General features: G+C 39.8%; 1 protein-coding gene across 2 annotated transcripts in view; it reads right to left on the minus strand.

Annotated features, from left to right (window-relative positions):
* Positions 1-22,107, minus strand: part of Stet (stem cell tumor) — a 365,074-nt gene that overhangs the window by 137,803 nt on the left and 205,164 nt on the right. For both annotated transcript variants that reach the window (XM_071795513.1, XM_071795511.1), the window contains exon 5: positions 8,618-8,730. In XM_071795513.1, coding sequence (XP_071651614.1) covers positions 8,618-8,730 — 113 coding nt within the window. The remainder of the gene's footprint in view (positions 1-8,617; positions 8,731-22,107) is intronic.

A 22,107-nucleotide genomic window follows, 5' to 3' on the forward strand; every position in this document is an offset into this window, starting at 1 on the left:
AACGGAAGGATTAAACTTTGATATATTTACATGATCGACGTGTGCTGCGGTCTGGTCGGCTCGCCGGCATTGTGGTGATGGTGGTTGTTGCCGTTGCGGTTATTGCCGCCGCCGCTTAATCCCTGCACCTGTGCACTAGTCGCGATAGTAGTCCTCGCCGGCTGCCGGCTCGCGCTATCCTTCAGTATCTTCGTCGCACTTAACGGCATGGCTGTCACGCACATCGTTCCGCGCGCGGCCGCTGGTATCACCACGTCGACAGCACAAACACCGCGAGCTGGTAGGCTCGACACTCCGCGCGACGGAGAGTACGCGTTCTCTCAGCTCGGCCAGGACATCCGGACAAACGGCGCCGACGACGACGACGACGACGACGGCAACGTCGAGGAGGACGACGCGATTTTAACGCGACGTCCCACGCGACGCGACGGTGCACGAGACGGTGTTCGCCCGCTCGGACTCGCAAATCCACCCGTGCCGATAGCGAGCATCAACGCGGACGTTGGATGCGCTCGACGCTCGAAGGAAGGCAAAGTGGCCGTGGAAGGAAGAGCGCGATGTGCGCACGGGCCGCGACCGACGAGCGCCTCTTCTCTCTCGTCCGCACGATAATCCCCGCGCGAGCGCGTGTAAATAACGTATCTCTCCCGCACACCGTGTGTAACGTACAACGCTTCACAGATCCCACCTCGTGGCGCGCCGCGGGCCTACTGAGTGACTGATTGACTGAGTGACTGCCGCGAGCCTGGAGCCACGAGCCGCCCTGCGTGGGTGCACACGCGGTCTCGGCCGACCGACGGGGCTGGCGACACGTCGATTGGCCCGATCCAGGGGCAAGCTCGCGTGGTGGGGGCGCCGCGAGCCAATAGCGCGCCGCGCCCGCCGGAGCGACCCTTCGCGAGTCACGCTCGGCACTTGGTCGCGAGCCGTCGCGCCGTGCGTTTCGTGCCGTCCGCGCGTCTCGTTCGACGTTCATTCCCGATAGATTCGGTCTGCCTTCCTCGAAGAGCGAATATCACCTATCACCACGTATCGCGCGCGCGAATCTTTCAGTGCCGCGGAGAGTCGAATGCACGAAGATAGAGATTCAGAGTGTCCTTAGCGACTAAGGAGAGCCTTCCTTCCTCGGAATTCCTTGAGTCTCACCCTTTGACATTCGCGCGCGTGTGATACGAATCGATAATTGAGCAGCGAGGAGTCGGGTTGTATATGCCCGAGCGAAGGGTGGATCTGGGAATATCGTCACACGAGTAATTTCGATTCCGAGATGCCGAGTTGTATTTCGTATCGATATGTTCCGTATCAATCATGTATCTCGCGGCGATACGTTCCGTAATCCGATGTGCTTGAAGAGTCGATAGTGCCAGTGTCGCTTTATATAGATGTGATCGATTGACTCTTCCTCTCAATTACGCGTCTTTGTTCGACGTAGTGCAAGTGACTTGAATCCGTACAGATATCTTTTGTTTTCGCATTGCGCTTTAGTCTCGCATAATTTTTTGATTACCTACTTGTAATGGGCAAAATCCTCGAATTTTTATTTTCGTCGATATCGTCGTGCATTAAAAATTATTTCTCTATCAGAATGTTTTTCTGGAAATATACATTTTCTCTCATTTATTCGTACTTTATTGTACTCTTGTCGATAGTGCTTGTGATTCGTAAAAAATTTTGTACATTTGAGGACTCATCAAAACGTTATTTTCTATAAATTTTTATGACCGTCATATCGATATTTATCAATATTTATCGATATTTATCGCGATTGGGTACGCAAAAAACTGTCGTTCTCTCGGCACGTGAAAATGATTGATGTCGCGCTGATTGACAGATACACGTGTCATCCGCGTTAAAAGTGCTCTTCACGTCGAAATTTTACCTGTTTTCGATTCAAATGTTACTTGCATACGGCTACGGCGGTACGTTTCGTCGTTACGATCACTGTTTTACGAGCTTCGTCCCGTAAAACTTTTTATTGTTCCATCAATCGTTGGATATACGTTCTCGTGTGGTTTAAACGAATGCTCATATTGTTAAAAAGTCGGATACTTCTCATTGAAATAAAAAATTTATAGTATTGTCGAGGGACGGAGATTTAAAAAGAAAATAAGAGAAGGAATAAAGAGAACTTTTTTTATCTGCAAATGTTTTTTTGTATTTAAAATAACGTTCCAGTAAACGATGAGATCGATTTACACAAATATAAGAAATTGTTGCGTGCAATCCATTGCGATCAATTGTGAGAATGAAGAGACAAAATTCTACTTGAACGAATATACAAATTTCGATCTTCGTTTTTCTTGAAAAAAATATTTGTTACAAACAATGCGTTTTACGAAACGTAACGATTACATGTAGCGAACGATTGGCACTTGGCATAGCAATTTGGATCTTCCGATAAATTTTTCAAATTTTTGACGTTTCGTTCTCCAGATTTTCGCGATACAAAAAAAACAGCAGACAGTAGCAATATTCGCGCGAGGCCAGCTGCCTCGTGGTTGTTTTGATCTATAGCTCGAAAGGTATTTTCATGCATGCAATTTATATGTATCTATATATTTGCGATTCCCGTATGCGAAAATATCTCTGGAGATATTAATTCCACGATTTCTATGCGCCTCTGCGACGCATGATCGGCCGCGTCGCTTTGTGAACGCCGATTGAAATGTAAATGGGAAAAGGATATCGATAACAGGGCCGTGTTCGCGTACTACGTGAGAGTTTTTCCCTGCGATTATTCGTGCGTCTACCTATTGAGAAATGATGGTAGCATGATCAATCAAGGTTTACATCAAAGAACCACGATGCTCGAAAAAAACTACTATAAAAAATCCTATCTGAAATAAATTGACTTTTTGCTAGTAAATATATTTAATTTTACATATTTGCTAATTGTACGATAGAAAATTATTTAAAAGAATTTCCTACATTTTTGTAATTCTTTTAGTCAGATTTTTTTGACAGAAATGTTAAACTTTTTTTTTACCCTTTTTATCTCTTTTAATAATAATGAAGATAAAACATTTTTTACGAAATTATTTTCTGAGCACTACAATAAGAGATAAAAGTACAAAAACAGAATTTCATCAAAACCCCGAGAGAATTACGTAATAATACTGACATCAAAGAATTATATGAATACAATAAGCGAGCGAATTACGCGGCTGCCCGTAATTTTCCGGAACTCGAGTACAATAAAGATCTCTGCTTAGCTCAGAATGCCGGTGTCCATGCTACAGAACCAATTCGCGATCGCTCATCCGAGCCGAGTACAAGGTACAAGCCTCTGAAAGAATAATTCGGAATCCGTCGTACTACTCGAGACACGCGGCGGCACGAAGCGAAATAAATTACAGGACAAACCCGACATCCGTAATCAATGCTTGTGAAATGTCAAATGCAAGTTCTTGCAGGTTTCGTTAGGACCCAACGACGCATCTGGACGACAGCGCATCGGTAGATCTGTGTGTACCTGCCAGGGGACACGGCCTCTCTCTTTCCCACTTATTCTCTCTCCTCTTTTTCTCTCGCACGCCCCATTTTTTTTTTCAGAAACACGCACGCACGTCGGAGCTGACCAGGTGCGGATTTCCAGGCCTCCGGATGCCTCGCGACCTCCGCTGTCCCCTCCCAAATACGTCTTTCACGACCCAGTAGATCGTCTTTTACCGCACACACGATCCCTCTTTATATCGCCTATTAACTTCGACGCTCCATAATGTGTGTCTGCTCCGCGTCTCGCCAGATCTTATCGTATAGGCCTATCGCCGGCGGCGAAATTGGATTTGACGGGATTGCCCGATGGACGAGTGATCACGTGTAAAAACTACACGGTGATTAAACGGGGGGATTGAGAAGCGACATACAAGAGCGTCCCGGAACCGCCGATCATGATTTTAAACGGCAATTTTTTGCACGAAAAACTATTGCCGCGAAATTAACAAATATAAATTTAATGATAACACTTAATGTTTTTTTAAGCGGCGAATAAAGAAATGCTATTGCATTATAAATGCGTTTACTTCACAAGAACAATATAAAAAATAAAAATTTTCATAATATAATACTCCGTATTTAACAATCTAATAATATCAATAAATAATTCTTGAAATTAATCGAAGAATCTGCATATTAAGACATTTGTAAAGTTTGTAAAGACCCCAGTCTTTACTGGGGTAAAGACATTTAAATCTTATACTAATTGGGGTCACTGGACCCTTTCTATATCTTTCATCTTATTTGTGTTTGTGAAATAAGCTCGGTAATATACCGCTCCAGATCCTTAAATCCTTTGTGCACTGGCATCACTTCATTACATGCTGCTGGGCCAACTAGGACGGCGAATATCGAAAAAATGGCCACGTAGCTCTCACACAGAAGGCCAACAGCAGCACGTCGTTAGCCCAACCTCCAATTTGTCGGCTTCTCTTTTCCGTTCCGGGCGATTTTCGACGTGAGACGCGGTCCTTTGATGGTCAACAATGAACGACGGGGCTTTTACAATGCGGTCGTGCAGCGACAAAGTCGACTTCGTCGACGGCGACAACGACTATACGTGCATCCATCGTCGAGCATCTTTTAGTAGCGCGGTAGGTAGGTAGGTAGGTAGGCAAGTAAGCAAGAAAAAATTGGAGCTCCTCTGAAACGCGGGCGGCCTTAGTTGAATGGGGTTTCGGCATATTTCAAAAACGACAAATATTTTCCTCCAAAAGGTGTTATTCGCACCGTCACTAAAAACATACCGCCCTAGGGTATACTGGAGACGAAGAACCAGCTAAATGCGTGAAATTATTGCGGAAATCGGCTTACCGAATTTCTTCACGGGTAGGTTCCGTTTTGGGATGATTGAGTCGTTAAATGAATAATCGATACCAAAATGTGACAATCATTTTCTACACGACACACGTATATATACTTAACGATGTATATTTGCATGCAAAAATATTTCGACATAATTTTAAACTTGGAATTTTTTATTCTTTACTTTGTAAAAATAAAAAAAATATCGATTAGATTTTACATTAAATATTTTCTCTCGAACTTTGCTGGTTCTAAAAATGTGAGTGATATCCAATTGTTCTATTTTCAATAGTCTGATTATACTTAAATATAGATTACGATGCAAATAACTTAGCTCACTCTGGAATATTTTTAATATTCAATAGATTGAATTTCCTCTACTTGGTACATTCTTGGTCGGGAAAATTCTGCAAATAATTTTCTGAACTCATTATATTTATCGTATTTGCATAGACTTTTCTTAATTTAATCGGCAACCGGAATTCACGAGTTACAAGCAATTTGCAGCTCATGTTTTTAACTATTCGACAGGCTTTTGATAAGGCTTTTATGAAACCGAGTTCCGCGTCGTCGTCCAAGTACGAGGCTTTGACGGGAACGCCGTAAAGAGCGCGTTAAAAGCGCGAAATAATTGTGCTCTGCTGATGGTTCGTTATAATGGTTACGTATATATGCACGGTACGGGATGGAAAGGAAAGCGAAGTGGTTTTCCGCGAGAGCAGAAGCTCATTGTCGCGTCGACGAGAAGCGCGAACGAGCGCATAACGGCTGGATGACGCTCTCGCGAAAGCGAAAAATGGAAGCGCGACGACCAAGCGAGGGCCGACAAAGGGCCGAGATCGAGTGAGAGACGGTACGCGCGCAGCGAATTTCCGCATGTGTGTTACCGGGCTCTTTTTTGTATACCGTCCCGGCCCGCCTTGCAAAATGTCCTCTTCGAGTTTGTTAAGCAAGAGCGAATACCCCGACATAGAGGCGGAAGCGTGCACGGAGCGACGCGACGCTCCGCGTTCCATCCCTTCTTTTTGCGACAATGGTGAACGGAAATATCGTCGGAGCGGAAATCGGTGGATCGCGCTGGCCGAGAGTCACGAGAGAGTTATCCATCCATACCACTCCCCATCGTGCGGAGGTTTTTCACTCGCAAATGCTAGTTTGCCAGAAGCGTTCGTTAATGCGGTCCTCACGCACAGTCCAACACCTCGCAGTTTAAATAAAAGATTAACGTCAGCCCGAATTGCCGTTGCGATTCATGTCGGAGAATCTCAAAGACTTCAATATCCCTCTTGCACCACTACCATTACCTCGCGGCCAATACGGCTCTCCACCAAGATGTACATACCGACCGCCATAAACCGCCGTGGCCGCGTTCGGGGTTTTCAGATGTGTCGGCTGTGCGACCTCCCGAGGGTACGAGCGAAGAAGTCCCATCTTTTCGCGAGTCAGCGGTAAAATTTACATACTCCTCGTCGCGTTAATGTAACGGAGTGCGGACGAGAGAAAGAGAGATATAGCGAGACGAAGAGATACGCGGTACGCGATCGCGGAAGCGGTCGGAAACGACAAAAGCGAGACGAGTGATGTCGGTGTCACGGAGGGGGGGGGCGGGGGATGGCGTACAGACTTAAGGGTCGTGCTCACACCGAATTCCAAGCATGCGCTCGCTACCTGCTCGGAATATCGTCTCGTCATATTTCCGTCGTAACGCGTCGGATCCTTTCCCACCCTCGAACAACCCTCTCCCCCCCCCCGTTCAACACACTACCCCCGCCTAGACGCAACCGCTTGACACGAGGCGATATTTTATTTGCAAAGAACCCTGGCTGCAGGTTGCCGTTTCTTATCTTGTGTGCGCAGGAATTTCTCTCCTCTGTACGCCACGTCGCGGCGCGGCGCGGTGCCCAGATTTTACAGCGCTCATCATATTCCTCTCTCTCTCTCTCTTTCTTTCTATCTTCTTCTGTAGATCTCTACTTTTCATTTGTCTTTCTATAACTCTTTAAACTTCCCTGCTTCTCTCTCAATTTACCCAGGAGTGGACGATGACTTTGATCAAAGTTAATAATTTTCGAATGTAGAAAAAATAATAAAAAGATGTGAACAAACGTGTCAGGACTTATGTATATGAGTTATATCTCATATAAAGCTTGTGAGAAGTTGGACAAATATTTGTAAAACCAAAAATTACTATTGTAGTGTGTTGTGTATGTTAATCCAGAGTTCCTTGACAGCTGAGGGTTCGAAACTCAGTTCTATTAGTTTTCATATAGAGTCATGTGTCTACCTCGAAGTCTACCTTGCACGGCCTATCTTTTGTCGCTGTCTTCTCCGTTTCATTTTCTCGTTCTTCCTCACTCGCTCCGTCGAGCACTATCTTCTCCGTCTCTTCTTTCGTGCGGGAGATACGATGAATTATTTATGAATAGCACCCAGGAACAAGTCGAATCGACCACGCTCGAGAGACCCGGCACGGGCGGCGCGGCGCCTCCTCGAGAGAAAAGATGCCCGATACATATCCAAACCTATTCATCTTATCGAGTTGCTCCGCGAGAAAAAAGGAATTAATATCCTCGGACGCGCATCACACAGCGAAACGAATACGCCTTCGAGATCGCGAGACGACATCGACGCGTTCGCAATATCGTTATAAATGACGCGTTAGATAGCAGGAATGCCTTTATTTAAATTGCACGCCAAATACTTCGTCACGTAACGTTTACAAATTACACTCGAAACTGCATCGTGTCGGGGACGTCAATAAATTGCGTTATTAAGCTTGTCGCGTACTAGCGATTATTCTGTAAGTTATATCGACGACGAACTCGTTGGACCCGTTAAATGTATGATTAACGACGAACGATATTTACTACATCGATTACACCTGGCAATCCGTGTCTAATAACGTAGCTGTTACAATAACGATCCATACGCGGGTTTATATTTCCTTCCTCTATGGAAAGTCACAAATTTTTTTCACGGCGCGGCTGCACTTGTCACTCTTCGTGGAAAAAAAGAATTTGCTCTTATAAAGAGCTGTTTAAAAGCGCGGAAGCGTATCGGTAAATAACGACATCGTTGCATTTATAATTTCACGGAGCGTAAAAGATGCAAAGTGAGAAAGGCACGAAGAAGGAAGTGGGATCGTAGGAGCGGGTCGTAGGAAGCAGAAAGATGTTGATGTTTCGCAGGTCGTACAATGTACGAGGTATGTCGGTACCTCCTCGGGGTTCTCTCGCATGGGTAACGATGCGCAGCATAAAATGCACGGTAGAAATACTGTAAGAACGGTTGTCCTCGTCCGCGTTGCTGTCTCCGTCGTCGTCGTCGTCGTCGTGCACGTCGGATATTCTGCCGGAATAATAAAATACAGAACTTCTTTCGTCTCGTGTTTTCGTTTTATCCGCATTCCTTGCGTCTTCGCGCGTCTTTCTCGTCTCCCGACGTGTCGTAAGATGAGAGAATCGGTTTACTCCCCTTTTCGAAAGACCTATCACACTATCTCAACTCGAATGTACGATATTCTTAAATAAGTTTTAGTAACGGAATGCCTTTTCGCAAATGATTTTTTTTACTCGACTTACCTTCAAATGTTTGATTACGGCTTTGATAATAATAATTAGTAATAATGTAAGTCAATGTGTCGTCTGGAATTTCGACGGTTTAGATTTTGAATTAGTTAAGATTAATCGTTGGAAAGAGCTTCCTCCAAAAGAATGTCTTGTTAAAATCTTATGGAGCGAAAAATACGTGCTCCAAAATGCTACTGTCACATTTCAGTCGACCGTGAAAACCTTATATTAAGCGTGACTAATCGTACCTGCGAAACAGAGGCGGCTCATGCACGAGCAGGTGAAAATCGTTCTCGGAACAGATCTCACGGTCCCGATGGTGCACGGCGCACTTAAAACTTCTGGTCCGTTTTCCGCTCATCTGCAATCAAAAATATAATATAAATTACATAAATATAATTAGATAAATTACACCCTAAATAAAGTAGATGGAGAGGAACTGGACTGCAGAGACACGATTTAAGAAACTTGTACCAAATTTTTTTTTAATACAAAATTTTATTAGAACGTATAATAAACTTTATTTAAATTATCATAAAGTTATTTGGCAATTTTTAAATGTGTGAAACAACCCACTTTGGCTCATATTACTTACTACAAAAGCATTGAAAGATTACAAAGTTTTGGAATATTTGCGTTCCATTTACGTAAATCGCAAAACTCGAGATTTGTCTTGCGGGAATTCGTAGGGACAAAGGCTCGTTGCCGGTTTTGGCACCGACCCGGTGCACAGGAAGCACAAGCCATATAGAGAGTTCCTCGAGGCTGATATTTGGATCGGGATCCGTTAACGCGGTTAGGCAAATGCAAGCAAGAACGCCAGCAAACTCCTCGAGATAAGTTGTGTATATGTACGTAAAGTGAATGCTGCGCTAGGGGCCACTGCATGCCCGTTGTATTCACTCTCTACACGCTTACATACACATATATGTATACATATATATGTACCTTGAGATCGTCTTACGCTGTAATTTGTAGCCCGTTTGCGCAGGGATAAGTGTGCACGCAATGACATAGCCAAAGGACTAATGCGGTGTAGTTAAAATTAATCAAGTATCAAGCGTAGTCAAATTCTCAACGTCGTTCGACGAGGGACGTTTGTGTGCGTGTGTGTGTATGTATGTTGTGTGGTTGTGTCATGCTATATTATTAAAGAGATGATAAAATAGCAACACAAAGAACATTTAATTTTAGAAATTATTAATGAAGCAAAATGCCAACAGTTAAACTTATAATTTATGGCATTTTTTATGCACACGTCACTCTACTTAGAATTTTCTTTAATAATCGAGATTAACAAACTGTACATTTAATACATAATTATTGTTAATAAAACGTAATTATTCTAGCTGTAAAATTTGTGCGTGCAATTGAATAATTATGATTACGAACGCGGATTTAATGAACAATCGTTTATCAAGTGTATCTTTGGCACAAATTGCACAACAATAAAATTTAATTTTCTTGCGTCATGATTTATCTTCTCGTGCAATGTGTCATTCCGAATGAATTTGCTTTTCGTGAGAAATATGCACGATATGTAACGCGAGTTTTCCACACTTTTTCTTTATTTACAAAGAACATGCAAACTGGATAAGCCGCCGGGCTTTCTTATATCTTCAGCCCGATGGCATCTCAGAGATTTTACATCCAGTCACTTTCTTATCACTTCTTCTGCTCTTCCGCACGTTTCATCTCTGATTTACGTTAGACATCGTTTAAGAACAGCTGCATCGATTTTTCTTACCGCATCATAAAATACTTCCTTCTTTATTCTTATATTTGTCCGCTTAAATATACTTTATGTATTAAAAATATTATTTCTCAGAAAGTTTAGAAATGTCAGCTTAGGAAACTTAAAAGTTAAAGTGAAAAGATCGGAAACATATACAGACAGTGACAGGTGTTTAGAAAGTATTTTGCAAATTTTACTGCTTATTGTGTGTCCTAGCTTGTATACCTACCTGCTTCCTTCTTCTGCGTGTTATTTCAGGTGCGACACGCATTATCCTTATTTTTCGACTTTGACGAGCTAATAATCCTGAATGCTTTCCTTCATTTTCTCGACAATCGCACAGTGGCAAAGGTCGAAGTTGAAAATCTATCGAAGTGAATTCTCTCACGTACAAAACGAATATTTTATGCCCACCCACAGAGAATTTCGAGATTCAATACCTTTTGACACTTAACATTTGTCGGGATATCGAATATCTCAAAGATCTTTTAGAATCAGAGTTATTTATAATATATCTTTCTTACTTTTTCCGTTTAAAAATCTATATATGTTTGCGTATACTGTATTGCATTATTTATATATAATTGAAAGAATAGAAATATAAACGAGATATAAAGAAAGAAAGAAATACGAACACATCTTTTAGCAAAATAGCATATGCAAACAAGTATATTGGTAAATGAAATTCATACTTGCATGGAACACGATTTTCGTTTAAATAATTTTCCAATTTGCGGATGCCGATTATAACATTATAAGGAAACAAAATGAAAATGCAAGAAGCAGAAATTTCGGTTATCTCATGGTTCAGAAATATACAACAATAGTGATATAAGCTTGGTTCCTGCTCGTCTGATTGTCAAAAAGGAAGTCGTTGAGTGACGAACGAGCTAGAAGAAAGAAAGAAGGGAAGGATGCGCCGGGAATGAAGGGCTCGATGGGAAAATTTGGACTAGTCAATGAAGAAAATTTAATTTGCTCCACGTTCAACGCACTTCTTCGTCGTCGGGACACAGTTATCGAGCATCCACTTCACGGCGACTTTATCGACGTCCACTTTGCGGTTTTCTTCTTGCAACGCTCGTTTTCATTAACGACGTGACGTGGTTCCGATCGCGTTTCTATGTCGAGGAGATACTCTTTAGAAAATGCGATTCAAGTGCAGACAGCATTGTTATATACTGAAGTCCTCATCGTCACGATGAGACTTTGAGGCAAGCCATAAAAATACACCGCGGAGAATTACCATCTTTCATTAGGAAGTTTGTCTATTCCGATATTTTCAAGCGTGAAAAGTTTTAATCGCGCAACAAGTTTCCTTCCCGTAAAAAAATTAAAAATTAAAATTTCATTGTTGTTTGCTCGGAAAAGAGATTTCTCTCGTTTTCTTTCTTACACAATTTATAGAGAATTATACAATTAAAAGATAACGAACATTGACCTATATTAAAAACAAATAAAGTACTTTTAAATTGACCTATATTATTAGTAAAAAAAAAAATTTTTTTATCGTTAACCCGTCTATGTTAAGTTGTTTTTGCGAATGTTCTTCCATTGCAACTAGCTTACTTTCTTTAAGTATACCTTTTCAGAATCCCCTTTCAGAAAGATATAGTATTTTGTGTAATATTTTTGTAACCACTTATAAAAACGGTAAAGATATTTATAATTTTTAAAGATATTTAGTTTATCTCGTACTTCTCTTCCTTTAGATGTCTCATTACGCTCTTGCAGAAGCGTAATGAATCTTTTATACACAACGTACGTTCTCATTTCTTCCTTCATTCGTATTTATTTTTCCACTTAATTCGAACGTGAATTTATACAACAAACTCTCTATCATTTTTCATCAAGAATTCTCTACCATTTTTTATCAGTGAAAATATATAATTCTGTCTGTAAAGTCGTAACGTAAAACGTCTTCCGCGAATATGATATAATATGAAAATTCTTCGCCTTATTGTATCTGGCGACGTAAAATATTCTTTAAATTTTTATCAATTGTTCCAATAAGAAAGAATATAAAACAGTGGCATAGAGAAACAAATTTGCCGTTCCCGGTTTCTCGCACGTTTACGTCTCCGATTTATGACACGCAAACATTTCATTACTCGCTACTCCCCAACCTCGTTTTTCTAGTTTATACTCGCAGTTTCGCTCGAATATTCTTTCATCGAGCGTCTCACGATCTTATAAATAATAACGCACATTATTCGTCACTAACAGATTAACTTTATGCGAGAAAAAATAGAAGCCAAGATTAAAATTGATTGATTGAACAAAGAAATGAAATAAATGTAATCGTGTTAAGAAGAATTTAATTTTGAAGAATAGAACATATTCGGTTTATAAATCTATAGTATATTAAATAAGTTTTATATGTATATGTATAGAGGTAGCGAGAGAATTTCCAAGAACCAGCGCTCGGCGCCCATATGGCGTGACGTAAGCGCGTAAACAAGGTTACCGCGCTATCAGCTATCATTCAAGCGCCAGGGCTCGAGTCGGTCGGTGGTGTTGCGCATCGTATTACTCTTTCAAACCTTGCCGCGACAAGTAGCAATAAGAAAGCACCAAACGGGATTCCATACGAGCGATTAGAGATTACAACCGTGGTCAATTAGCTCTCGAGTGTATCGAGATTAATGACTGTCGGCGTATCGACGCGACGATTTTTATCGAAGTGGATATTCGGGATTGCTACCTGTTCAGTAAGCACGGTTAGGTTAGGTTAATGCGTTACTTAATGCAAGAATATGATCTCTTATCGAGGCCTACAAGGAATTCATGCCTCAAAGAATTAATGATTCCGCGTGTACGATGTACCGTGTTGTAATTAAACGTTGTGTTTTAATATTTGTCGATGCCATAAATTCGGCATTCGTATATCGGAGATTTGTCGCCTCCGAAATCATTATCGATTCGTTCCGAGAATCGTTACTCGAATCACGCTAATTTATGAGATGTTACGGACGGATTTCGTGATTTCTCTCGTGCAGCCCCTTCGAGTTATTCTGATATTCTTCGCGACATAATTAAGTACGCATCGTGTCGTGAAAAGCGTCGTGCGATTGCATTAACTATATTATATATTGTCGTATTATGGCAATTAGCTCGCGCGCGATCGCGAATTAATTATAGTTTCACGAATAAGTATTGTGTGAATGCAACGAGAGAATCTAGGGAAAGAAAAAGGCCTAGGAAATATCTGGCAACGACAGTATACATTCATAAAATGAGCGACTTATTACGCATTTATCATTTATTATTAATTATGCAGACTTTCATTATTTCCTTCTTATAAAAACAAAAAAGATTTCTGGAGATTATATAATTCTTTTAACTATTACATTTTAAAACAAGTGAAACTGTGATTCTAATAAGTAAGAGAAATAAGCCGCTATATTTTTTACAATGGTTTAATTTTATTTCCTTAATCGCTTAAAATTACGCGATTTTTTCTTTTTTTGAAGTTAGAACTCGGTAAAGAATAGTAATATATTAATACTAAAAATTCTTTTAATCGAGATAAGTTTTCAAATCAATAATATAATTAGACTCGTGAAAGTTTCAGAGATTTAACGGCGAGATTTAATAAGTTTTCAAATGTTAAGTTTAATTCGCGATAATATCTTATAACAGAAATCATTTCGAAATGTAACGAACAAAAGATTTAAGGGAATAAATTTATATTATAAAATAGTAAGCGTTTCGGGGCGACAACTCGGTTGGCATGCGGCCTTGGTGTTTGTTTTCCCCGAGTACAGAATGCAGTTACAGTTTTTTGTGTACGTAAGCTCGCGTCACGCGACTTCTCGGAATTTCGGAAACGAGTGGTAGGGATGGAGTAAGGGTGACTAAGCATTAAGCACAGTGCACACCGAGCACACCGTGCCTAAACAGTGTTATATATCTTGTGATTATTAAAATTATTAGTTCGTGTAATTTATACAATTCGCGAGTATCGAAAAGCGACAACCTTTTAATCAAAGCATCTATTTCGGATATAAAGAGTGAGAATTATAAATAGTTATTTCATGATATCTACGGACAAAATTTTTTGAGAAATACTTATAGAATTGAACGTATTTTGTAAGGTGCTTTAAATTATTCGTCGACTAAAACATAATTTGCTTTTGGTTTTAGATCGATGGAACACAATAAATCGGATCATATACTCCGATTTACTGACAGTGAGCAAACGAACGACTGCAGTCGCGATTTATCTCGTCGCGTGTTAACTTCGGGAGTGCCGTACAAGTAAACGGATTAAAATACTTTTCTTAAGGCTTATTCGATTCATATCTTATTGTTAGTTTAAGCCGGTAGTCGCACTTTCGACTGTATGAGATCTTATTGCCGACTTACTTATCAACTCGAAGTGCAGGCTCATCCGAAATATCGATATATCGCAGGCTTTATAAACGGGAGTGCCGTGTAAAGTATCGCGCGAAAAGTTTTTATTAATAATTAACTCGCGCGCGTTTATAATTAATCGCGAGTGTTTCTCGGGAGTGTTATGCAAGTGGAAACTGAGGAGGACGTCTGATAACCTGGAAGAAAGAGGCTTGACAAATCTGAGAGGAGGAGGAGGCCTAGGAGAGGCATCGGGCACCGGCGGAGCAACTTTGCGGTGAGTATTATTTTGTACTTGCATGAAATTGTTCTTTCTTATTAATTTTGATCTCGTTTATTTTATTTCGAAGATTTAAGAATAATAATAATAAAAATATTTTTAAAGTGTTATAAAAGTTTATTCTTACGTAGATCTTTTTCGGAAATTATGTAATTATTTCAATAAATATCTACATTTAAAGAATAAAAAATTTGATACGTGCAGTAATTATTTATTAAAATATTGATTGTTTTATGCACTGCTATAATTTGAATCTTATATTGGTATGTTACAGATCAACGTAGGCAACGTGGCAGATAACTCCGCTGATGCGCATCAGTTGGTGAGTGATAAATAAATTTTTTTATCATAACGGATCTATGATAATTGCATTAAATGTACATCAAATGTATCTGAATGTATATATGTGTCAAATTACAATTAAATTAGTAAAATTAGATTAATATTATATCTCATAGATCCGTTACTTTACAGATATAGAACGACTTCCTCCTTAAATGTACTTTGCTTAATAGACAGGCTAAAATAGATAAAGCTTAAAATTTAATCCTGGAGCATCATTATTCATTGATCTGTGTGTTCGCGTATTCATCTTTATATATAAAAAAAGCGCCAATCGTCATTCTCATCGTTATTCATCTCATCGATACGTTTAATTAAATAATAATTACGAATGCGGACCTTACATTTTTTCTTCTGATTAGTGCGCGTGTAGATTATACTTTTTAAATAAATGTTGAATTTAATGTGCGACATTAAAATGCATTAGAATTAATGTGAAATACGAGAAACATAACGTCCCGCGTATACTTATTAAATATGTTAATATCTCGTAGCGAAAACGAATTGGCAGATGCTCAGCGCTAGTCTGTAGAAAATTCAAAGTTAAGCTGTGCTGAAATCGATATCATTTTAAGAGGAGAACTTAAAGACTCATAATCGGATGAGCATAAAAAGCAAGTTTGCGTAAGCTTGTTTGTGCGTCTATAAAGAAGGGCAGATTCGTCGTCGTGTTCGTGGCGACGTCGGCGACGGCCGACTCCGCTTTGTAAGTAAGTAAATCTTCGACGTGGATTTACGATCCCGCAGGGAGTCGCCCGTGTATCTCGTTCGCCATACCGTGGCGCGGATCGATAGTATCACAGACGGGGCCCCAAGCCTCGTTCTATTAATCTCGATCGTTTGTCCGAAGTTTATCGTCCTCCGCAAAGTACATTTAAGGAGGAAGGTCATCGTTCTATATATGTGCGCTGGAAACCACCCATTATCGATTGTTTGGACCTTAATTTTAGATAAGTTTTTTTTCTCGTCGCATGAATAGCAGAACGACTTTCTTTATCTGTGACCGAGATGTGATAGGATATCAATAATTACTACTAGATTGTCATTCAAGATTTTGATCTCGACTAAATTGAAGTTACAAGAACTAATGATTTCCTGAAAGAACATTGTAAAACTTGAGATATAAATTTTTATTGTTACGTTTCGGAACACTGACATATATTGTTAGGAAATTTCTAAATATCGATTATAATTGCACGCAAATTTGTATTCAAATATTACATTAATATGATAATTAAACATGTCGTTATCATGACAACGCTAAGATATTAATGTCAGCATTACGTGACCAATTTAACGCTTGCATGAATTTTCAGAGAGAGTCTGGTAGATTAGGATAAATGGCAGTTATTTAGAAAACAACGGCGGAAAATTAACGCCGGTAATTTCACGCACGCTATAGAATCACCGAAATCAAACCGATAACTGTCGCTCGCAATAATCATCGAACACGATTGCGATTATTATATCAAATAATAGATGCTCGCAATCGCGAAATAGATGCGGTCATCTAACTCGTCGGGAATCGCGCAAATTATCGCGCGTCGAAAGTCGACTTAGCGGTATTTATTAGCATTATCCACGCCGTACGACAGGCTAATGGGTGTAGCGATAATATTTCCAGCTGTACGCCATTCGCGGCATCGCAAATTCGCTGGGACAACAGTTTTGCAATCTAAATCGGTTGACCGTCGACTGTGCCGCGTGTATAACGCGCTCTGCCCCATCCCTTCGCCCATCCTACCCTTCTCCATCCCGGCCTCCCTTCTCGAGTTTGCATTCGCGCAAACCCCGGCATAATGAAATCCGTGCCATTAGGCCGGACAGTAGGGTAAATTCGTGTTCGCGCAAACGTCGGTTTCCGGCTCGTTCGGCGCGCACGTACTCGAATCGAATCGAATAGAATCGGGATCCTCGACAATGCCCCGCAAAATTCTCTCTAGTCCTGCGTGCGTACATCTATACGGTGCTTGCGAGACAACGAGCGATGTTATTGACTATCTTCTTGGTATCATTGAAATCCCAATACACAAGTATGCCATCTTTCTTTTAAAAGAATCTCTCTCTCTTTGAAGTTATAATCTCTTCCACTGATTAATTGTACAATTAAATATGTTGACATATTTAATTAAATACATCTGAAATATCTAATTAACTCGTGACAAGTAAACGACTTCGCGCAAACTTGACGTCGTAAATATTTCGGAATATTTAAAATAAAACAGAGATGAGATTAAATTCGCTATATGCCTTCCGAGAAATTAGTTTAGTCGAACACGCAAGAGTTTCTTAAAAATACCTGAAGCAATTTTAAGACGGTACTTTTCGTGCACCGCGTATATATTTCGGCTTTTGCAAGACTCATAGGATAAAATCAGACAGGTAGATAGACAGAGGCACTGTAGGGCGGGGGAGAAGAGGGGATGGAGCATTCTGTGTGCGTTTCTATCTACGAACGTGTGTGCCCGCGCTTACGCTACAGAGCGTAAGGGGCCAAGAGAGGGTAAGAGGCGAACGCTGAGGGTTGCACGCGAGAGTCGGGAAACGGGGTAAAGAGAGGTAAAGAGGGAAGAGGCCGCACGAGCGCGTCGGGGGAATTCGATGCCGGACGATCGAGCAATCCGATGATCGCGTCCTAATCGAATTAAACTCGCCGGTTGTGCCTGTGTTTACGATGGGCTGACTCGTCGGTTTGGATTTGCTACGTTCGCGCGATAATGGCCGCGCGTGCACGGTAGCGGTACTCGCACCATCCTCTGACCGTGGTGATACGTGCGAGCTCCGCGTTCCTCATCGATCCTGGTTGTTATCGCCGAATGGAAAACGTGGGCACTCAAGACCCTACGCGCGCATAGTACACACTGCAATCGTGTCGCAAGTCTTTGGGGTTGTTCATTTCGCACGAAGGGATGGCCGGAACAATGGCAAGGAATATTTCGATACGTAAATTGGACGACACTTTTATTATACACAATAATTCTCAATGAAATTATATAACTCAACATAGAGTTAATTCTTCTACTAAACTTCTTAGATTCTACTTAGAGATCTTGAGATTTTTGCAAAATTTATATTATGCACATCTCGTAACAAATAAATAAATTTTCGACAAATATTATATTTTTTAGGAAATTTCATTTTTCGCTCATAGATACTTAAATATACTTACATTTTTTATTGCACTAATTTACCGCAAGTATCCAAATTCGATTTAGATCGCGAAAGTTGATTAAAATTTAACTTTCTCTCGCAACGTCAATACCTATATAGGTTCCCGTAGATAAAAAGTTTGTTCGGCGAAATCCGAGCCATGCTGCTATTTTTATTTTTCGTAGATAGAAATATTCCATTTAATTTAAAAGTATATAAAATAAAAAAACTTTTAATTAGTATATTAATAAAATCTAATTTTAATCAAAATTATGCTTATAACGTGATAATAAAAGTTCATTTCTTGTTAGATATTTAATAAAATATAAGATGTATTTAGTTATGTGTATCTCGTTAATGTACGAAACATATTCGGAGATATTTAATTAAATTTAATATATTTTATGTGTCGTATTATATATTAGAGGAAATTAATTTTTCATATTTGTACGTGGCGTATTATAAACAATTCTCCCTGATCCGAATTACGCTCCGCTTTTCACTCATACTTCGTGCTTTCAAAATGTCATATCACTATGGCGAATGAAATTTTCGACATTATTCCGTGTATAAATAAATTCATTCAGATTTATTTGTGTGTTTACAGAAGCTATGCATCATCGTAATGTATCGATTTATTAAAAATTTATTGAGTCGAAGCTAATAACGCGATTATAAAATTGGATGAAATAGATTAGTATGATACATTGATTTCATTATTTTATGGCACACACACACACACACACAATAATCCATTACATAACACTGCATATTTAATAAATATTAACTTTTTATCACGCAAGAATTCTACAACTCTACAGATTCGTCTATCGCATAAAAATGTGGTAGACTTCAAATCTCTATATTTCACATTGGATATGATATTTTAAAATTGATATTTAGATGTATATTTTACTATGGTGGTATAAAAAATCGATTAGGTATTCGTTGCGCGCGACATATTCCTTCAACGTGCGTAAGGTTGTTCGAACAGATTGCACATTGTACAACAAATATGCGAAACAGTGCTCAATACAAATGCAACGTAATTTCTTCCGTCGGGTGGAAATTTCGCTAAGATGACTGTAGGAGTCAGAAATGGCGGTGGAGGAATGCCTCCGGTAACAGTTAGATTACGGATAGATGCGAAATCGGAGAGCCACTGCAGGGCAGCTCCTGTCGACTCGGTCAAAGTACGAGAGTTTGTATAAAGCCCGCAAGCAAAGCGGATCCGTTTACAGACACTAATTGTAATTTTAAAGCGATCGAATCCGCCAACGATGTACGATGCGGTCGCGTCAGAGAGAACTGCGGTTGCGAGCTTACCCGCGAATGGTCGTCCGTTGTTTAATTAACAATTACGGATTGATATCAATCGATGTGCATTGACGATGTCAGAATTATTTTCCAAGATATTTTAGTGAAGTCATTTTGGAAGAATATCGAGAATCGCGTTGAAAAATTTATTTAGCTAATGTCCATAAATCTTGCAAGAGAGTTTTTCTAAAAATTCTTTATATATGTATATCTTAAATATTTACGGTGAAATTGCCATGTATAGAAATCAACGGTACGTTACAATTTTATTGGAATAGCATTTAGATAGCATCAGTAAAAATGATAGAAATAAGAAATGAAATAACATTTTTTACGAGATCGTGTCCGTAAGATATGACTATTTCAACTGCGCAAATTGGAATATTGGCTATTTTTTCTCATTTTTGGATCATCTGTATTTTCTATGAATTTCTGGTATTTTTATCATCACGTTAATTCGTTTTTTGATATCGCAGTCTGCGTCTTCTTATTCCACGTCGGAAAGTTTTCACGGCGCGATACGCATGATTACCGCAGCGATGATAAACTTCTCGAACGTAAATGCAAGAGAGACGTTTGCAGCCTCTTAAATTTCGAGACGCGAAATGCGTGGTCGGTACTTTCGAAGGTTTTAGTCGCTAACATAACGTAGCGGCGGAGCTATAATACAAGATGGCCGTCATCTAACAAAACGGGAGTTCTCTTATAGCTCGTCTCTAGTTTGTAAGTCATATCATTCGCAGTAGGACGCCACGATGGGATGTCAACGGTAGTCAACGTGGGCAACGACATGATGTACGTACGTACTCCGCGAAGGTACGCGACGTTCATGCAAATAGCGAGACAAACAACAGTCACCGTAAGTTTCGCGAGAAACCACCGCAAGATATCCCCCACCTTCGAAACTTGACAGGCATCAGATAACTCTTAGTTTCTCTTCCAAAATGCGGTATTTATAATTCATGTAGGTAATTAATCAATTTTTGAGAAATTGTAAATTAAAGAATCGTGAAATTACACAAATCTGATGATTTAAAAAAATTACAAAATTTAGATATACGCCTGTCTCTCTGGAAAATAATTTTTAGAAAATCCTAGCAAAATATTTTCAGAAATTTTCATAAATTATCAAATAGATTTGGTAATTTAAATAACGGAGTATTTTTCCAAATATATTTTTCAAATTTTTAGATAGAAATGATTTCGTTTATTTGTATAGATATATACATTTATTTCACATATTTATTAATGTATATATACGCACATTATTTGTGTGATGATCGGACCATTTGAGAAACTCGACCTTGTCCGATATGCCTATCAATTTGAGTTCTACTCGCATAACATATTCAGAGAAACATAATGCTGTAATGGCAATGGCGATACATGCAGACAATACGGTGATAACGGCGTCCACTAAGACAACTATATTATTCTGTCTATGTTCACATTTTGTATTTCTATATGAAAGCGGCCAATAACAATTTGGCCGAATTAACTATTATTTGCGCATGGGGGTAATAGTGACGTGTAGAATACGATTCCCGCTGCCGTTTGACCGAAATCAGAAATACACGCTTCGTCCGTTTACTATTCCGCTTAAGATGGTTATAGTCATATTGCCCATTGTCGTGCTTAGCTCTCGCAAAGGGCAGTTACCGCTAGACAATGTACACACTGAGCTTGCAACATTGTGTGCACGTATGTATGTGTGAGCCTGGGTGAATTCGCAGGAATCGTGGAAATCAGATAACTGTTGCAGTTTCGTGAATTTGTCCCCCAAGACTGCTCTACCAAGGTTCGACATTTTTATTCCCTTTAGAATCTCTCTTTTGAAACTTTCGACTAGGAATTGCAGCACGTTGCCGCCGGGATTCATCCATGAAGTTTCGAGGTCAACCATTACGACTCGCTAACCATTTTATGTAATTAGTTAATTCGCGAAGAATAATTACATGGAAAATACATTACGAAACTAGATATTATTGCATTAAAAACATAATAATACGTTAGCAATTTTACATGAGCAAGTAAAATGCGAATTGGACTATAATAATTGAGTATCTCAATTGAATTAATAACGATTGATGCTGCAAAAAATATATTTTGAAAAGTATATCGGTGAATTGTTGAAAACCAGTTCAAATAAAACAGTATTACTCTGAGACTATATTCGAGAAATATTCAAAATCCCATTAGTTTATTGAACTTTAAAAAAATAGCGAAAGCGATTTACATACATCCATGCGTTAGAATACTTTTAGCGCTATTTTTAGTTCTGTAACATTTGTCCGGGATAATAACTGTCCGCGAAACAAATGCACATCGCCGTGCAATAGTGCTGCGGATTCTACCGGATCCTTGCTTCCGGAGAACCGTTTGCTCCTACTTCGCCCATCTCTTGGCAATTCTTGCGGTTCTTGCTGTGTATGCGTGCATACGCGTATTGCACGCGCCGCAACTTCCGCTTCGTGGAGGAGAAAGAGTAGGACGCGGTGGCGGTGCAGTGGCACGTTGCCGCGGATATATCTACGAGCAATTTCGCCACAAGTGCAGGG

Source organism: Temnothorax longispinosus, chromosome 12 (assembly GCF_030848805.1).
Source record: "Temnothorax longispinosus isolate EJ_2023e chromosome 12, Tlon_JGU_v1, whole genome shotgun sequence".
NCBI lineage: Eukaryota > Metazoa > Arthropoda > Insecta > Hymenoptera > Formicidae > Temnothorax > Temnothorax longispinosus.